The sequence below is a fragment of the Solanum tuberosum genome, unplaced genomic scaffold, assembly GCF_000226075.1.
Source record: "Solanum tuberosum cultivar DM 1-3 516 R44 unplaced genomic scaffold, SolTub_3.0 scf00413, whole genome shotgun sequence".
Classification (NCBI taxonomy): domain Eukaryota; kingdom Viridiplantae; phylum Streptophyta; class Magnoliopsida; order Solanales; family Solanaceae; genus Solanum; species Solanum tuberosum.
In genome coordinates, this window is record NW_006239345.1 from 446,425 (window position 1) to 465,767 (window position 19,343).

The 19,343-nt window shown below is 32.8% G+C and overlaps 2 protein-coding genes across 2 annotated transcripts; one reads left to right on the top strand and one right to left on the bottom strand.

Moving 5' to 3' along the window:
* Positions 1-2,971: 2,971 nt before the first annotated feature.
* Positions 2,972-10,251, top strand: LOC102600652 (threonine--tRNA ligase, chloroplastic/mitochondrial 2). The gene is made up of 8 exons (XM_006362974.2): positions 2,972-3,337; positions 3,926-4,072; positions 4,241-4,388; positions 6,075-6,328; positions 6,467-6,844; positions 8,773-9,081; positions 9,310-9,510; positions 9,820-10,251. The coding sequence occupies exons 1-8, from the start codon at positions 3,023-3,025 to the stop codon at positions 10,078-10,080; spliced, it is 2,013 nt and encodes a 670-aa protein (XP_006363036.1). The 5' UTR covers positions 2,972-3,022; the 3' UTR covers positions 10,081-10,251.
* A 1,937-nt stretch (positions 10,252-12,188) lies between these two features.
* LOC102600999 (fasciclin-like arabinogalactan protein 7) lies at positions 12,189-13,947 on the bottom strand. Its single transcript, XM_006362975.2, has 2 exons — positions 13,819-13,947; positions 12,189-13,179 (listed from the first exon to the last, which is right to left on the bottom strand). The coding sequence occupies exon 2, from the start codon at positions 13,144-13,146 to the stop codon at positions 12,352-12,354; it is 795 nt and encodes a 264-aa protein (XP_006363037.1). The 5' UTR covers positions 13,147-13,179; positions 13,819-13,947; the 3' UTR covers positions 12,189-12,351.
* Between the last annotated feature and the right edge of the window lie 5,396 nt (positions 13,948-19,343).

The window sequence follows — 19,343 nt, forward strand, 5'->3', positions numbered from 1 at the left end:
GTTCTTCACTAAGGAAAATGAAGGAAAAATGAAGAAAAGTTGAAGAAGATGATATATATAAAGTTCCACCGACCTAGGGGACCCACCTCACCTGCCTGCTTACACAGTCTTGCAAAAATACGAATATTTCTCCATTCTGAAGTCGTATGAATGAACGGGTTGATGCATTTGGAAACTAGACTCGTAGACCTTCGATTTCATAGGTCGCGAGGACCATAACTCTTAATAGATTGGGAGAAAACGTCCGAGATATTTGACCCAAATTTCAGACAAATCTTTAAAAAGGAATTTACGGTAACTTTCGCCAACTTTTATTTTGTCACTTACCTAACTTCAAAACTTGAGATACAACACTTAAACACTTAAAATATCACATAAAACATCATTCTTAATTTATTACCCACCCTAATGGTCTTTTCACGAAGATACGAGTCAATTTATACGTTTCGAAAAGTCGGGTTGTTACACCAATTTTCGTGCCCTTTCCAGATCCTTTAGCTGGCTTCTGCAGAAACTTCAAATTGAAAAAATTGATGTCACACGAAGAAGATGACATAGTTTTGTGGATCACCATTGTGACCGAACCAAGCTTCAAAAAAGTAGTCTCATGCGTTGGATTTTTTAAATTTTATAACTCAAGTTCATCCTTTGAATTTTATTTTCTTTTATCACGGTGTGAAAATAATGGAAAGAAAAAGCGATTTGTTGTTAACAAAGCAAATTCTTTGCTGATTGAGAAAATGTTTGTTGCAGAATTAAGTGAGAAAGAAAGAGATGAGAGAGGAGAGAGAAAGAGAAATAGTAATAACCATGGTTAATGATATTTGACCATGATTTAAAGACCGCTTTATTTAAATAAATATGGATTTTAAAATTTACAAATGTCACTAAATTAAATATGCGCTGGACTAACCGAAAAGATTAGGTTAGAAGAAACATCAATTGGGCCTTCTAGAAAATTGAAACTTAAAAAACAAATTAAAGAAGTGGAATAGGAAGAGGCAAAGTTGAGAAGCACTAGTTACAAATGCAAGCAAAGTCGCTCTCTAGAAGAATGCTCCATTGTTAGTCAATACCTAATTTGCCAAAATATATTAATCAAGTTGACTTAATTAGTACGAAATTAGCAGTACTATTTATATTCAGATTGTTTTTGAAAGAGTTAAAAGGATAAAAACACGTCTTAGGCAATTTCATTAAAAATTAATCGAGGTGTGTTTCACTAATTATATAGTGATAGTTCAGATAAGAAACTCACACTTAGTAATTTAAGTATAAAAAACTCAAAAAATTCGAATAGTTAAAGTGCTTTTAACTCTTAAATCTTAAAAGGAAAAATTCAAATTCAACATGATGAATACTATATTTTTATACTAATAATGTGTGCGAGTGTGGGAGTACCTCGGTGGAGGACAAAACTTAGAAAGTGAGGCAGAAATTGAAAATAATTTGAATATGTAAAGAGTAGATGTACAAATGCTTCTTATGCAGAGGTGTGAGTATGAAAGAGGTTGACTATGAATGAATTTAGGAGAGGAGTGGGTAGATCGAAGAAGTATTGGAGAGAGGTAATTAGACAGAATATGATACAATTTTAACTTATCAAAAACATGACCTTAAATAAGAGGTTGTAAAGTACACAAATTAGAGTGGAAGATTAGTAGATAATAGCGCGTTTGTCTTACTTATCTTTTCATAGTAGGAGTCGTACATAATATTACTTTTGTAGTTTCCTATCCTTTTAATTATGTTAGTATTTGATTTTCTTGTACTTCGGTAATGTTATACTTATTGTTTCTTTCTTCTTCTTTTTTCTAGAATATTTTGACATGCTTTTGATAGTATTGTACCATGATTTCTTCATTACTATTTTTTTTTGTTGATTTGCTTTTAAAATATATATATTTTTTAAGTCAAAGGTCTATTAAAAATAATTTTTCTACCTTTCAAGGTAGGGCTAAAGTTTGTTACAAGGCAACGACTAATGCAAGCAATAATAACAAAAAGAAAGCAACACAAGTTCTTATAAAAGACAACTTTTCTCATTTTTAGTTGACCAAAATGTGATATTAAAAACAAGTCCAGGAAAGTATTTATAACTAATGCTTGACAAACAATAATATTGGTAATGCAAATTTTTTTTAATGCATGCATACACATGGTTAAAGACATTATTGTTCCTTAAAAAAAAAATTCACTTTCTTTCCATTGTATTTTTATAAATGAACTAAAGTATTAAAAATTATGTAATACATAGTATTTTTAATTAATACACCAAAACAAATAGGGTATAAAAAATATTCTTTTCATAACTAATACCAATATTATTAATGTCAACATTACTAGTTCTTATTCAACACTATTTTTATACATCCTACCAAACGACTTCGAAGTATTTTATTAGATGACACATATAAATACTTTTAAATAATAATTTTTTATTTACTTATCAAACACTAAATAATAATTACTATTTCCCTATAAAAGTTTTTAGAAAACTTTTTCCTTTGCAGTCACACTTTTTTTTTGTTACTATTTTAAATTCGTGCCACCACATAAGACCCCATTAAATGAAGAGTAAATTTTAGAAATAAAAACGATAATAAGCATAATAAGACTCTATAACAATATTTTTGGTAATTGCGCTTCATAACTATAATTGTGTTTGCTATGTAGGTTGCCGTTTGTATATTTCGTTTGCCCATTACAAACATGATAAGTATATACAAATGGATGATGTGGTTCGTATATTTCGCTTGCGAATATACAAACAAGATAAGTATATACAAATTCTATATTTATACATATATGAATTTTTCAAAACTCCATTTATATATTTCGCTTGCCAATATACAAATAAGTAATTTATTATGAATTTTTTATATACAGTATACAAATAGCTAATATTAGCATATACAAATTCTGAATTTGACCCGCCCAAGTGAAATATGAGGAAACAAAAGCTCCACCACAGAAATCACTAGACCCACAGCAAGATCATTACCCAAAAGCAGCAGCTCAAATGAAGTACGTTGGCGCTCTGGGGAAAACAATGGCGTTATCACTATCTTCACGCTCTCTCTTCACTTCCTCCTATAAATCCCTTTCTCCTCTCAAAAACCCCTTTTCTTCCTTCCCAATTCGACAATATCGTATTCTTTTTGTTCTTGATCCCTGCAAGTACAACAACAAAACTACTAGGTACAAGTTGCCAAGACGTCGTAGTTCTTTCTCTACCCATGCTTCCGCCGCCCTACAAGAAGCTCCTGCCCCAAATGAGAAAATTGTTCTCCCAACTAACGAGTCATCCGATGGGCTCCTTCGAATTCGCCATACGGTAATGTTAATATTGGGAAATTGGGATGGGTTTATGGGTATTGATGAAATTGAATTGTTTCCAGTTTTATTGTCGTTAAATTTGAAAATATTAAGTGGGTTGATTACAGAAATTAGTAATGCTTAGTAAATTGTTGCTCATTTTAATATCACTCAAAATGCTGTTTTTATACTGTTTTCTAGATTACAGAAAGCTAATGTTCTTGCGCCTAAAGACATTTATTGTGTTGAAGTATTCTCCTTGTACATTTGTTGGATTTGGGAAGTTTGATTTTTTTTTATAAACGTGGTGTCCAGGCCAGCTTGTGTGCACCTTGACTAATATCATAGGTAACTTTGTATACCAATGTTAGAATAGATGGAAAGAAATCAGCTAATGTTGATTTGGGAAGTTTTTTTCTTTTATGATACTCTATTAATGTTGTTGGAGATGAGGTTTGTTTTGTCTGTTGCTTGTTTTTAGCGAGGACTGGCGTGTTTACTGGTTCATTATGTAGAATGCTGAGTTTTTATATTTTAAATGTGACCAGTAGATTTTAGTAATATAAATTACCATTCTGAGGGTGGGTTGATGTGTTTCTTGCTGCAGTGTGCTCATGTTATGGCCATGGCAGTCCAAAAACTCTACCCGAATGCAAAAGTGACAATTGGACCCTGGATTGATAATGGTTTTTATTATGATTTTGATATGGAGCCTTTGACTGACAGGGACCTGAAGAGGATTAAGAAGGAAATGGTAAGCTAACTTGTGCTTTTTAGTGATTGTTAGAAAGTTACTCCTTAGTAGTCCCTCTGCCTCCCCACAAGGATCCACCCCCCTAAAACAAGAATTAAAAAATAGTTTGATCTTGTCAATGAAGCTTGGATTTTTGGTTAGAGAATTTACATCTTAAATTTTCTCTAGGATCGAATTATCAGCCGAAACTTGCCTCTTGTTAGAGAAGAAGTTAGCCGGGAGGAAGCTCAGAGAAGAATAATGTCTATCAATGAACCTTACAAGATAGAAATTTTAGAGAGCATAAAGGAGGAACCAATTACGATATATCATATTGGTAAGACTTCGATTAATTGCTTTTGTTTAGTTTGAGAAACTTACTACAGCATACTTAGTGTAATCCCACAAGTTTGGGGAACTTGAATATAAAATATTACTTTAGAATATTGTCCATGTTTTCTAACTAAGACGATATGAATTTTTACTTTTTGATTGTATATGACTCATAAATGAGAATGATCATGGGGAGTTAATTTGAGAACCATAAACCCTATATATTTCAGGACTATACCCGGTGACTCGTTGAAATGAGTATCTTACGTCATCAGATTGATCTCAATAGAAGATTGTGGTATTCCACTTGAGCATTTTGAGTGTATGAACCTTATCTATTTCTTGAGGATCTACTATTATACATGTTGACGTTAACTTAGTAGCTGTCTTGATGTCATTGTTATTTAACAAATGATCATATGGTAGAGTGCTAGACTAATTCGTGGAGGAAAATTTTTGGTCTTTGCTGCTAATTACATCCTTCCTGAAAGTGTTTCAAGTGGAATTCTCAGTACCCACCCTAGTTATTGCTGCAGGTTGTTCTGAATATATCATTCTTTTGTTGAATTATATAGTTACTTCTTAATATTGCTAAAACATCAGGTTAAAATTATTTTCATGTCAAGTATTATTTTTCATTATGTTCTGTGCTAAATTCACTTATACTTGTAACCAAGTCAAATATTTTTCACTTTGAGGGAATTTCATTTCTCGATATAGAAACTTACGGTTGTGGAGGGCCAAATTGATATCATGGGAAGTGTTCCCTGAACAGGTAAGTGAAGTTTCGGGGTTCCATCACAAAGGCTGTTAAGAAAGATATTGGCTCACTTTATGTCATAATGCACGAATTGAATCTAGTGCTTAGATGGGAAGATGTACCATACTGATATTGTAAGAGTACAATGAGTTCTGCAAGTTAAGTTGTTATTAATATGTTAGTGCTAAAAAGAAAGGGAAACTGAATCTTGCACCTGGACGCCAGATGACTTGAACCTGGCTGGACCCTAGATAGTTGATTTGTAGCAAAATCTTACTTCTAATATTCCTGAACTTCCACCTCTTACTAAAACATTGCCATTGAAGCCTTATACCCCACCCTGGAAGCTTTAACAATTTTGCAGAGGTCTGAGGTGTGAGAATATGAGTCGGTAAGATTAGAGTCAGCCAAATCAACTCTCTGGGATCTGGTCTCAATCCTTGTGGTACCAGATCCGAGTCATTAGTCCTTCCTGTGCAAGAATCAAGCTTACATGCTGTTATTGGTGCTAACAATTATTGTTACTAAAATACTTTTCAACTAAAAAGTGCTTCAGAAAATGTTGAGAAAATGTAGAATAGGTGAACTTACTTAAAGAATTTACCAGCTGCTTCTCTAGAACATCATTTTTACAGCATTATTTTATATATAGTTGACAGAGTAGGATCGATCGAAGAAGGGATTAAGACTTCTTAGAGGTGGACAAAGAAGGTTAAGCTTAGACTTTTCTAGCTAAAATTATCCAACAAAATGTAGGTCTTCAGCCAATATTTGCATATCCATCGTTTATAAACTATAAAGCACCCACGAAAGCTTCATCTCGTATTTTGCAGAACTTGATCTGATTGTAGAAACATCCACATAAACCTATTGCTTTAACAACAAAGTATATTTTACTTTTTCTCATGGTCAAATGCTTTCTTTTCGTAGGTGATGAATGGTGGGATCTTTGTGCGGGACCTCATGTTGAAACTACAGGAAAGATTAACAAAAAAGCTATTGAGCTTGAATCTGTTGCTGGTGCTTACTGGAGAGGAGATGTAAAGAAACCAATGCTCCAAAGGATTTATGGCACTGCATGGGAGAATGAGGACCAATTAAAAGCATACCTTCATTTCAAAGAAGAAGCTAAACGGCGTGATCACCGGCGAATTGGCCAAGATCTTGATCTCTTTTCCATACAGGCAGGTATCTCTTTGATTAACCCATTTATGAGACTTATGATGTATATATACCCTTTTTTACGGAATGAAATTCAATAACTTCTTTTTTGTTGTTGCATATGCTTGAATTGAAACTAAAATTGATTGTAAAACTGGCAGGATGAAGCTGGTGGAGGCTTAGTCTTCTGGCATCCCAAGGGAGCTATCATTAGGCACATAATAGAAGATACTTGGAAAAAGATTCATATGGAGCGGGGCTACGATTTGCTCTATACTCCCCATGTAGCGAAGGCAGATCTTTGGAAGATTAGTGGTCATCTGGACTTCTACAAAGAGAATATGTTTGATCAGATGGAGATTGAGGAAGAGCTTTTTCAGCTACGGCCAATGAACTGCCCTTATCATGTATTGATCTATAAGAGGCAGTTACACTCTTATCGGGATTTTCCGATCAGAGTTGCAGAGTTGGGAACAGTGTATAGGTATGAGTTATCTGGAAGCTTACATGGGCTTTTCCGTGTAAGAGGTTTTACTCAGGTACGTTCCAAGCGTAAAAATTTTATTTACATAAAGTCTCAACATCTGTATCCTTGATTAGAACTATCATCCCTAAAAGGGAGCGGTTATTGCATCAATTGTCTGAAAGAGAAGGAATGAAGGGTGGTAACAATGGGTCTTGCATTTTATTTGTGTTTTCCTGTGCAGTAACCACTAACCACAATGACCTATGTCTTATGCAACAATTAATATGAATAAATGAAGATGGATTTTCTAGAAGCCCATTGTTGTGGAGCACAAACATACTTGCTGTAGTTGATATAAGTGGTCTTTTTTCTCCTCTTGGAGGGCTAGATTTTGTCTTGGTCTGCTTTGGGTTCTCTGGGACATAGAGAACATACCTAATGTTGTTGAACAAATCAGTACGTTCTCTCTTTAGGGGTTTAGTTTACCATTGAGTCCCAACATCTGATCTTTGTTATTGGCTGAAACATTTGGTATTTTCCTGTAAAAATGAAAAGTTTCTCAATTAAGAAAAGTGCAAATCATTTATTGGTTTTAGTTTCTTTTTATTGTGTAAATTTTTCATTGGGCATCCAAGGAAAAAAGAAAATGATTCAGTTCCAGAGCTAAAGATCATAGTTCTCGAACGAGCAATCGAAAAGATTCTGGAGCATCTTTGGGATTAGGTATTATTTACCCAATGATCGTAGTACCAATTACGTCCTGCCGAGCTTCAATATGATCCAATTTATAAGTAAGCATCTCTTGTAAAATATGAGCAACCTCAAACCCTTCTAGATCCCAAACCTCAATTTCTTGCAAGATCCCAGAGGAGTGGTGTTTATGACACCAGAAAGACCAGAAATTTTAGTGACATAATGTGAAACATAAAAGTTCCATCACCCGCGAATCATATACCAAGAGGCAAAGAACTGCCTGAGAAGGGAGAGAGGAAAACAACACACTAATCTGGACACCTAAAAGTAGTGCCTGCTATAATTGAGGACAGTCGGACACTTCTTTAGATTACTTTGGTTTTCTTTTTCTTGCACCTATACTAATTCAGGGGAAGCCTGCGTCAGCTACAAGGCCACATGCATAAGCCAAGTAATCCTACTCACCGTGGCCGGAGCAGATCACATTAGACTTTAGAGTGTTGTAATTGGGATAGGAAGTTAAGATCTCTAGGTTGTACTGTTGTACTCCTTTGCCTCCACCACTCAGCCGTCCTCTAAAGGACCAGATTACTTTGATATTCTTTTGTCTGTTCTTTTTTTTTGGTCATTATTGTTTAATGTTCCGTCCATCTTTCCCGGTCAGCACTTAATTTGGTCCAAATATTTCCCCTTCTGCTTGTTGCTTGTCACACCTTCCTTGAGAATTATGCCCAATGCAGACATTCCTCATTGTCCCCAAAACTATATAACCAGAATTTCTGGAATGTTCATAATTCTGCAATCTGACTGTGGTGCCAACCCCCATTATCTCCTCTATTCATACCAAGGACTTTCCAAGAGGATCCCCTAAAAAGTTAAAAGGATTTGACAGAGTGCATTGCTTGTGATGCTGTGGAGTTTCAGCTTTTTAACCTGCATAACTTAGATCTCTTGCGTTATGTTATACTTCAGCCTTTTGTGAAAGACTTATATAGTACTCTTTTTCCCTGTATTACAGGTGGTGGTGGGGAGTTGTTAACTTGTTAATTTTTACCTTTTTGTTATCTTCTCCACTTCTGTAAGAGATTTTAGTTTCCACGTCTATAATTATAATCATTAAAACATATTGCAATGTACAGTCTTCTTAGTAGTATGCTTGTCCTCTCTCGGAAAAGGACGAGAAAGATGAATCATATGAGATAATTCAGATAAAATGTCTGCTTCAAGTGTTGATTCTTTCATCCAGAAACTCTAAAGTAGTAGCAGCTTGCATTACTGTTATCTGATACCCCTATATTGATTTTGCAGGATGATGCACACATCTTCTGTTTAGAGGATCAAATTAAAGATGAAATCAGGGGCGTTTTAGATCTGACCGAGGAAATATTACAGCAATTTGGTTTTGACAAGTATGAGGTGAACCTTTCAACAAGGCCAGAAAAAGCTGTTGGAGATGATGAGATTTGGGAAAAAGCAACATTTGCACTTAAGGATGCTTTAGAAGATAAAGGTTGGAGCTATCAAATAGATGATGGTGGTGGGGCCTTCTATGGTCCAAAGATTGATCTGAAAATTGAGGATGCTCTTGGAAGGAAGTGGCAATGCTCAACTATACAGGCATGTTTTGATCTTGGTCTCCTTTTCCATTGGCCTGTATGCCCCATGGGACCACTCTCCTCTGTCTTCTTGTCTTCTTGGCCCCTCTGCTCTCTGTTTTCAAAACTCTTATCAAGTTTGCCTTAGTCTTGACCTCTCGCAAACTTGAAAGTGTTTGTTCTATTCATTTTCATTGTCCAAGCTCCTTAGCTTCTTTGAAATCCTTCATTGACACATGAGCTTCTACAGGTTGATTTCAATTTACCCCAGCGCTTTGACATTACATATGTTGATTCAAATCAAGAGAGGAAGCGACCTATCATGATCCATAGAGCAGTTCTTGGATCTTTGGAGCGCTTTTTTGGTGTTCTCATAGAGAATTATGCTGGTGATTTTCCACTTTGGCTTTCTCCCATCCAAGCTCGAGTTTTACCAGTTACTGATGCACAGGTAATCAATACTTATTTGACTAATTCTTGTCTCCATTTACATAAATACATGTTTAGTATTTTACCCTGACAAAAGATGCTTACACTATTCTAACTCCTGGAAGTCATCCTTTAACATAATTTGTGGTTTTTCTATTTGAGTGTACAGTACAGATCATGATCCATATCATTTTCATCAAGTAAAAAGCGTAGCAAAAGGCTTCATGATGATTTTAATCTGTGAATTTGCTTCTGCTGATATATATATATATATATATATATATATATATATGGTGTCTCATACTGACTTATGAGTGCATTATGTTCACAGCTCCAGTACTGCAATGAAGTAGGCAAGAAACTAAAAGCTAGTGGTATTCGGGTCGAGGTTTGCAGCGGTGAGCGTCTGCCAAAACTCATTAGGAATGCAGAGAAGCAAAAGATCCCATTGATGGCTGTAGTTGGGCCCAAAGAGGTAGAAACAGAAACTATAACTATTCGGTCTCGGTTCGCGGGGGAGTTAGGGAACATGTCCATTGATGAATTTATCAGCAGAACAAAGACTGCTAGTGAAAACCGTACATTCTTATGATCAAGAGAATGATTTATTGAAAATGTTTGGGAGTAGGGTCTCCTTAATTACTAGGTCAGTCATTCATGTACGATTTTGAACATAGTTGTGAACCACAGAGCAAATAGAGAGGAAAAATAACAGGAATACATGAATTCTTATTGAATCTTTTATTTTGTGCTTTTCACCTTATGAAGGGCTCCTTGAAGTAATAATAAAGTTGTCTCCGTATGACCTAAGGTCACAGGTTCAAGCCGTAGAAGCATTCATTATTGCTTGTATTAGCGAAAACTATCTACATCACCCTTTAGTAGGGATGAACATTATATGATATGGTATGGTATTTGAAATATTGGTTTGGTAATTTTGGTTTTCGTTTTTTAAACACAAGTATATCATATTTCGGTATCTTTAAGTTTGATTTTGACATTTTCTAGTATGATAAATTGGTAATCATAGCTTGTTCAATTTTGACAGGAAAGGGAAAAAAATTGCCTTCCATGTTGAATTTGGTATCTTTGTTGATAAATAATCTATTCGATTTTTTAGTTGACCTATACCTAAGATCTCATAAATCATAAAAATGATTTTGTTAAGATCTACAAATAGTCAAATACAATGACACTCCTCACAGCTCACTATCGCTTTTGTTTTACTACTCTCTCCATTTCAAAATATTTATCGTGATTTTTAAAATTAGTTATCTCAAATTACTAGTCATTATAAAAGTTCACGACAAAATCAATTGTTTCTGTCCATTTTGTTTTCAATAATAATTGTTCTTAAAGACTACAAACACTTAGTAGAGTAAATCTTTAATGAAAAGAGATTATATCTTACTTGAGATGTAAAGAATCGTGTAAAAGAGAAACACAACATATAATTTAAAATGAAAATGATATCAATGTTGACACGTGAATTAATTAGTAGATTACTTGGAGTCCATGTGATTCCAGTTGTAAAATATTTGACGGAATAGATCGTGATTTGTGTGTTAAGATTTAGGTTATGTATATACATATATTATAGTGTATGAGTAATATTTATACACAATTTGTATAATCTAACATATGAGTTATCACATACTATGATTTACTCTTTTATGTATTTTCCATTCCTTTTTAACGATTAGGTTATCTCAATAAAATTATTTCAAAATAAGTGTTACATAAAAAATAATAATTCAAGACTAATGTTTGTAATTGTTTCTAATTATAACCCTAAGCATTAAAGAAGTAATTTTTTTTTCTTCATTACAACTCAATTCTATAAAACATCTAGTAATAGTTAATAATTATAGCTTAATAAACTATAGCGTAGTTATTATTATTTTTATTTGGACCACTTTGTCCTTTTCTCTCAAGAGGTCGGACATAAAATTAATTTCACCTAGTAGATTAACATTATTTATAGTAAGAAAATCTTGGGAATTGTAATTACGCAATTTTTAGTCAACAAAGACTCTACATAAATTCAAAATTGTTGATTTGGGACACTTAAGTTTCCTGTATTTAGAATTGTCTCTTTCAAAAATTCATTAATCAAGAGCTGCTCATCAAACTCTTCTTTCCTAATTTTATCTCCTCCGACTCAAAATAAGTGGTATTTACAATTTTGATACACTTAATAAATAAATCAATTACTAAAATTAAGGGTATTTTTTGAAGAAAAAAAAAACATTAATATCTTATTGATTTCTTAAAGCGACACTTACTTTGGACCAAGAGGGAGTATGTTGAATTTCATTTGTCTTCTTTGACGTGCTTCAGTTCTTTTGCATAATCCAAGAAAATTGGAAAATCCAAAAAGAAAAACAAGATTGTAAAATTCGACTTTTATTGGTTTAATTTGATTTAAAGATGTAAATTTTAAAACCTGTCACAATTAGTTTAGTTTGATATTTGAAAACCTCAACCAACGCCGGCCTAGATACACCCTATAAGTAACATATACAATATTTTTCCATGTGTTATCATGCAATGTGCCATAAAAATAAGGGGACATCATTTGCAAGTTGCAACATAGCAATGGAATAAATATTGAAAAGCTTAAAAAGATAGCATTTTGGAAAAAGAATTCCACAATGATAAAACTAAAGAATAGAAAAAAGGTTGATAAAGAATATGGAATATGGAGTATGAGAAAATGAAAATGATACATGAATGTATACAAAAATATTGTAAAGTAACCAATACTAAATCCCCAATGTATGGAGTATATCAAAACCAATAAGAAAAAACAGATGTACCATGATGTTCAACATTAATTTAACAGAATAAGACATCATTTTCCTTACAAGAAAAACATCAAGAATCCACCACCAATTGCCAAAACCAAATGTTTCAAAATGCCCCAGCTCATCATCTTGTGAGAAGCTGATGGTGACGATGAATCAGGCGATGCTGGTGCTTTAGCTTTGCCTGTTTGATCAGCAGCTGGACTATCAGCAGTAGGGGCGATATCCGTTACTGGTGCTGGTGCTGGAGCTGGCATTGGTGGTAAATCCGTCCCGAATATGGCTTCAGGAAGAAGCACCTTGTCCACCTGATAAACAGCAACTGGATAAGTGGTGCGAACAGCGCTGCTAACTTTAGTCCTAGACCATCCTGAGTTAAGGTGAACGGTCCCAGAGTCATCGGTGAAGTTCAAGGAGTATAAGTTTCCTCCAGCAAAGGTATTAATAGGGCTAACATCACTAAGGTTCTTGAAATCAGCTAGACTATAGTAATGTGGCAATGCATGGAAAAGGCAAAGGGACTTAAGTTGTTCTGAGGTAAGATTGGAAAGTGAGGGCTTTTTGAGTGAGGTAAAGGATGAGTCTTTAGGAACAAAAAGTGTGATCCCTTCTTCTGTGTTGTTAGCTTGGGCTTGGAAAGTCTCGATGACTTTTGTTGATACAAGGTAGTTAAGGAATGTATGGAAAGGCCCTGCAACGGAGAGTAAGTCCGTTAGGTTCGTGTATTCAGGACCTGGTGCTGGTGCTGGAGCCATGATTGGAGATCCAATCGCTTTGCCTTTCGCGACTACAGTTGACAATTGAAAGACTAGAAGTAGACTACTAACAATAAGAACCCTGGAGTAGCCCATTTTCACTTAGTCCTGATATACACTCACTGACCCCTACAAATTCAAGATCCATCATTAAGTCAACAAAAATCAAACCAAATTGACATAAAGTTAGCATCTTTAGCTAAAACTAAGCCAAAACAGGACTGATCCAAGTGAATTGCTACATAAATATTATGTTATCTAGACACCCTTTTAGTTAGATCTCAACATTTCCATATTTTTTATCTCCCTTTTGGAAGGTACATTTTCATACTCACCACTACAAAATCATGCTAGAATCTACTTGAAAAACATGAGCTAGCACACAATTTGAGTATAAAATGACCACTAATTAGTACTTAAAATTGTAACTCATCAACTAAATTCTTGAAAATTCTTAAATGAAGTTGTTCATACAGATAAACATGCAAGACAAAATTAAGCAGATATAACAGTAAAATAAAAAAAAACACCAAGAAAAAGAAACTTCCAGATGTTACAATGTCAATTACAGCTTTCAATATCTTTGAGGAAAACAATGCAGAACATCAAGCTGACTGAACAAGAACACAGATCCAGATCCAGACATACACACACCCCACCCCCACAAAAAAATCCCACTACCCTCATACACAAACACAAAAAAGAACAAAACAATGCAAATATTATAAGAGAAAATGCAAAGATTAATTATAAGGGGAAAAAACAGACCTTGAAACAGAGAAGCTGAGAGAGAAAAGGCTTGAGAGCAAAAGGGTATGGAGTTTAGGATACAAAGAGAGTATTTAAAGAAAAAAGAATGTGTAAATTTTACAATATTTGCAGTGGCATTTGGTGAAGGGGGAAAAGGGCAAAATAAGGAAAATGAAAGCTTTTGCCTACGTCTATCATTAGCATTACTATGGGCGTTTTCTTGTCCACATTATTTTATAATATAGTAATTTGAGAGTGTGTTGTTCGGAAGACTCAGTTGGTTAGGAGGGTGGTTTTCTACATGAGTGATTCAGAATCGATCTTCTTAATATCTTCTAAGTCGAGTTTGTCGCATAGAGTTTGACTAGTGCAGTTTACATCCTCTGTGTAGTGGCGGAGCCAAGATTTTCATTAAAGGAGTTCAAAATGTGAAAAAATAAACACACGAAGTAGCAGAAGGGGGTTCGACATCTACTATATATACCTAAAAACATTTTTAACTATGTATAAATAATATAATTTTCCGCCAAAAGGGTGAATTCCTGACTATATGGTTGTTACGTCACTGGCTCTGTGTGTTAGCAAGTTATTACACAGTGAGAGTTTATCTAATGTGCACAAAATGCTCACTACAAAGTGATCATCAAAAGAGGACAAAGATTATAGCAGCTACGGATTATCCTGGAATTCCGAAAAAAAAATAAAAATTGATAGGGTGTAAATTTGTCTGTTGAGTGGAAAAAATTGTTGTGACAAGACTTTAAAGCAAAGTGTTGAAGTGCGTTGGCCTTTCAATATCTTCATCTAATTGTGTTTTTTTTTAAAAAAACTTTTTCTATGTTTCTTCTTGTGTCTCCAAATTGGTACTCTACCCATATATCTTCAATTTGTTGGGGACAACAAAATATAAATACGACACGAAAAAGTTATAAATCAACCACACCAGAAATTAAATTTACGTAGAGAACTTCTTCAATGTGAAGGGTGAAAATTACGGGACCGCAATTGATAGATAAAAAATAGCATTCAAAAATTAAAGAAGAAAATAAGCAAAATCGTCAAATCTAAAGTTATAGGACTCCAAATCCATTTATGTCAGCTTTCGATAAAAAAAAATGATAAAAGAAATAAGTTATCCAAAAATCACCTCTATCGAACAAGAAACGAAGAGGAAAACACAATCTACCAGCTAAACATATAATTATTTGTGCAATATAAATATTACAACATGGGACTTGATTAAGCCCATAGGTTAACATTTTAGATCTATTTATAGCTAGCTTTTTCATGAAAGTTGTGCGTAGTCTTTGTCAATCATCAATTTCCTCTTATATTAAGAGAAATAAATATTTTTAAAAATGAATTGATAATGTAATTTCATCTTCACGATCAGTGGGTAGTAATTAATTTTTTTTTAATGGGTGTGTCAAGTAAAAGTAAATGAATAAAGTACTTATAAGCAGGTGAAACTTTGTCAACATTAAGAATGTAGTGAAGATGTGAAATCAGTATTAAAGCCGGTTTGAATTGACTTATTTTAATTGCTTTTAAGTTAAAAAAGAAGAAGAAACTTTTAAGTAATTTTGTGGCGTTTGAATAAGTTAAAAAAAATGCTTATAAACACTTAGTTTTAAATTAAAATGACAAAATTAAATCAAAACAGGCTCTTAATTACTCAAAAAGAAAGAAGAAAAAACTCTGTTAAAGTTCCAAGGCTGAGATTTATAAAGAACTCACTGATTTAGTGTTCAATTTAAAATTATTTATTGATTACCTTTCTTACTCTTATTGTAACTTTTCTAGAAGAAACATTTCCCAGAGACGAAAAAAAAAAGCATTGTAATTATTTGTTAATGGTATAATTATTACTAGCTTAAATATATCTTGTACTATAAGTAATAGGACAATAAATACGGAGATATTGGTCTTATGCACCTATATTCTTTTGATCTTATTAAACAACCTTAATATATTTTATAATATCAATTATTTTTTTAGTTAACTTAAAGCTTAACCAAAGACAAAGTATACTGAAATATATGATTATACCTAATGAGTTGTTTTATTATGCAAAATGACAATCAAATAGCTAAGATGGGGTCCAACATGAACTGGCACTACTGTCCTAATTAATAATTTTGTTGATTTTATTGCTTTACATGAATAACAATTTAAAAAATGCTTCTTTAGTGTTACTTTATTTACCTTAAAACAAATAAATAATAAGAATAAAATTTGATTTTGTTGGTATAGAAAAAGTAAACTGCATGGAACTATTAAATATTTTCTTTGATTCATTTTATCTTAACTTATTAGCCACGGTATATCCTCGATACAACTTACATTGACAAATAATAATTGTTTAGAAATAAAAAAAATTGGGACTCGAATATAATGACACGTATTATGTAATATTTTATTATTCTTATTATTTCTATTATTGGCTTAATCTTATTCTTAAATAAAATGCAATTTATTGGAGAGAAATAAACTGCAAGTTCAAAATCCGAGAGGGACAGCAAGGAAGGGTGTTTGTATATTTATTCACATCGTTATTGCTATTCTCTCCATCCCATAGTAATTGTCAAGATTATTAAAAATACTTATCACGATTAAGTGATACAAGACAAAATTTGCAACTATTAGACGTTATTAGTGTAATGCAATCTACTATATACACATACAAAAAATTTATATATACAATATAATTTCCATCATGTCCTTGCATCCTCTTCACACTAAGTAGCTAGGTAATTTCTATATATGTATATATATTATACATATTAACCTTTTAAGTAAAATCTTGATTTCGCTATTATTCAAATCTTATATAAAATATTATAAATTTTAAATTTTGGATCCGCCGATTAAGACACAAAACTTGTTGAAACAATGAAGGTATATGGAAAGGGGAGATGTGGAGGTTGAGTCGTTGTTGTCGGATAAACAAATATTAATTATTAATAGAACCCAAATTCCTTTGAAACAGAATATTATTTTGGTATGTAGCTCACATTTTATTTTTGGTAACCGACACTTCATTTGGCATTTCTTTAAAGCAAGATTAATTAGGGGTACAATATATTTTCACTTCATAAGAATTATTCAAGTTATATTATTAAAAAATCACCAATCTCATAAATAGTTGATGTAAAACTCTTCATACAACTGGAGTTACTATAGCTTATGGGGAAAAGAGTGAGAAATGATCGGCATATACATCTATATTTAATCAAAATTCCTAACAAAAAAACAAAATAGTATCCTTTATTATTAAAAAATATGAAAGGATTTGTTATTCTAGGCAGGTACACAAACAAGACAATAATAAGAGAGAAGAAAATGGTTTCATAATCTGTTGTAGATATTTTTTTTTTCTTCACATGACAAAATAATATTTACATGTTTTGGTTGAAATAAGTGATAGGCAATATAGATATTCACGAAGTGAAATAATTTTTTCAGTCAGAGTGTTCACAATTTGAATAAAAATTGATAAAACTGATTAAATAAATCAATTTAATTTGATTGTATATTTTTTAAAATAATAATATTTGGTTTGATTTTGTTCAAAAAAAATCCTGACAAAATAATCTAATCAAACCGACAAATTATATACATTTTAAAATTTTTTTATATACATAATAGATAGTGTTTTATGAACATTATTAAATATCTTAGGTATGTTTTAATAAAAAAATATTTATTAAAACAAAAAGAAACTCAAAAGGAGAACTTATCTTGTTGGTTTCATATATATATGAATGCTATGACAGTTCTTGGTGAGACTAAGACTAGAAATGCCATGGCCTCTTGCTTGTCTAGGCTAAAAGTGGTGATTTTTTTGGAGCTTTATTCATAGTAAATTGAGTGATCGAAAGTTCTGTAATGCTAGAACTATATATTTTTTTTTTAATGAATTGTAGTTTTTCTTTTTTGAATGAACTATTTATTTTATTTCCGTGTATGATTAATAATCGAATAACCAAATCAAATCCAATAACAACCAAACTAATAAATATATATTATATATAATTTAATTTTATAATCAATTAAATTAATTTGATTTTGATTTTAACCAACACGGGATAACGCCCCTCAACTATGATTAGGGACGCCAAAAAAAAAGTGTAGAATGGGCCTATTGGGCCGTAAAGCCAACTCATAACTTAGCCCAATTACTGAGAAAAGTCCGAGGCCCAAACGCAGAATTCCCTCCTTTAGGTTTTGGCGCGAAGAAGAACTGGCGCGAGTTTATCGAACAACTTTGTTAGCTCATCGTGTAGCGCAAAGTGATTGACCATTTTTCTACATTCAATGCAGAGCTTGCTAGGGTTTCGTCCTCCTCAGTTCTCCGAGGTAAGTTTTCAATTGCATGGCGATTTTTTTGAACTTTTTTTCAGCAAAATTCAGGACTAAAACGAATAAATGAAAAATTCATAAGCTTACGCCTATACCGAAATCATAAATCTCTGGAAAATTTCAGTTTCAATCACTACTTGCAAAGCTCAATAATTAGAAAAGTGATAAAGAGGGGATTCATTGATTTGAACAAATTGATTGATGTAGGAGGCTGCTTGGCTTCCGGGTTGGCTTCAGCAACAAGATGTTGAAACCAAATCATCTTACAATGGTACCGATATTGGGAAATCATTGTCTCACCAACATATGGAGGTATGGTCGTTAATTATTTTTTTCGAAGCCATTGAGTACTAACTGCTAATACAAGATATTTTACTTTGTCATAGTATTGTTGTATATAAAAGGATTAAGAAAAAAACTCTAGGAAGTCGAAGTAAAATTACACGGGAGCAAAAGTTTTTTTTGTTTGCAAGACATTAGCAGAGTTTTGAAATTTTAAGGATTGTCCTTAACATCTAGTTACATTTTTTGTTTCAAATATAAGAATCCATATAGTTTGTGAAAAGATACAAGGTGTTAATTTGATAAAAGTTGGTTTGCCATCTAGAAGAACAATTCACTACATTAAAATTAGTATTTTGTGCGACATTTTTTCATTGGTGAGAGAACTTTAAGATGTTGAAATAATATCAAAGCTTTTAATTTACACCATATAACTAATGCTTAAATATGGAGGAAAGTGTAAATGTGGATTGAACTGAGCGTGGTTTAATCTTATGAGGATGGAAGCTATCTTTGCTCAGAACTGTTAATTTTATTCTCATTTCTGAACCAGTTACTGAAAAAGCTAGGTCTACCTTTTGTAGCAACAACAATCTGCAGTACTTTTATCAGCATCATTTATAGCAGTGTAAACTAAGTGATAAACCAACAGGAAAGTAAAAAAAGGAAGTTGCAAAAGTGAGGTGCAATAAACTTTAATACTAAGCTGATGATTCTGCGTCTTGTTTGCTCCAATAATCTGTTGTGAGCTAAGACAAATTGATTCTTGCTTATATTTATTACAGGTAACTATCATTGGTTGATCCTTCATAGTGTTTTCATGGTCTACAAACTTCTAATTTTTCTAGATAAGCCTTGTGTGCCACGAGAAAAATCAATTTGGCTCCTTGGTCTCTATG

Coding starts and splice junctions, on each gene's coding strand:
- LOC102600652 (XM_006362974.2), top strand. CDS start 3,023: ATGAAGTACGTTGGCGCTCTGGGGAAAACAATGGCGTTATCACTATCT. Junction 4,073..4,240: donor AGAGGATTAAGAAGGAAATG/GTAAGCTAACTT, acceptor AATTTTCTCTAG/GATCGAATTATCAGCCGAAA. Junction 9,082..9,309: donor GGCAATGCTCAACTATACAG/GCATGTTTTGAT, acceptor GAGCTTCTACAG/GTTGATTTCAATTTACCCCA.
- LOC102600999 (XM_006362975.2), bottom strand. CDS start 13,146: ATGGGCTACTCCAGGGTTCTTATTGTTAGTAGTCTACTTCTAGTCTTT.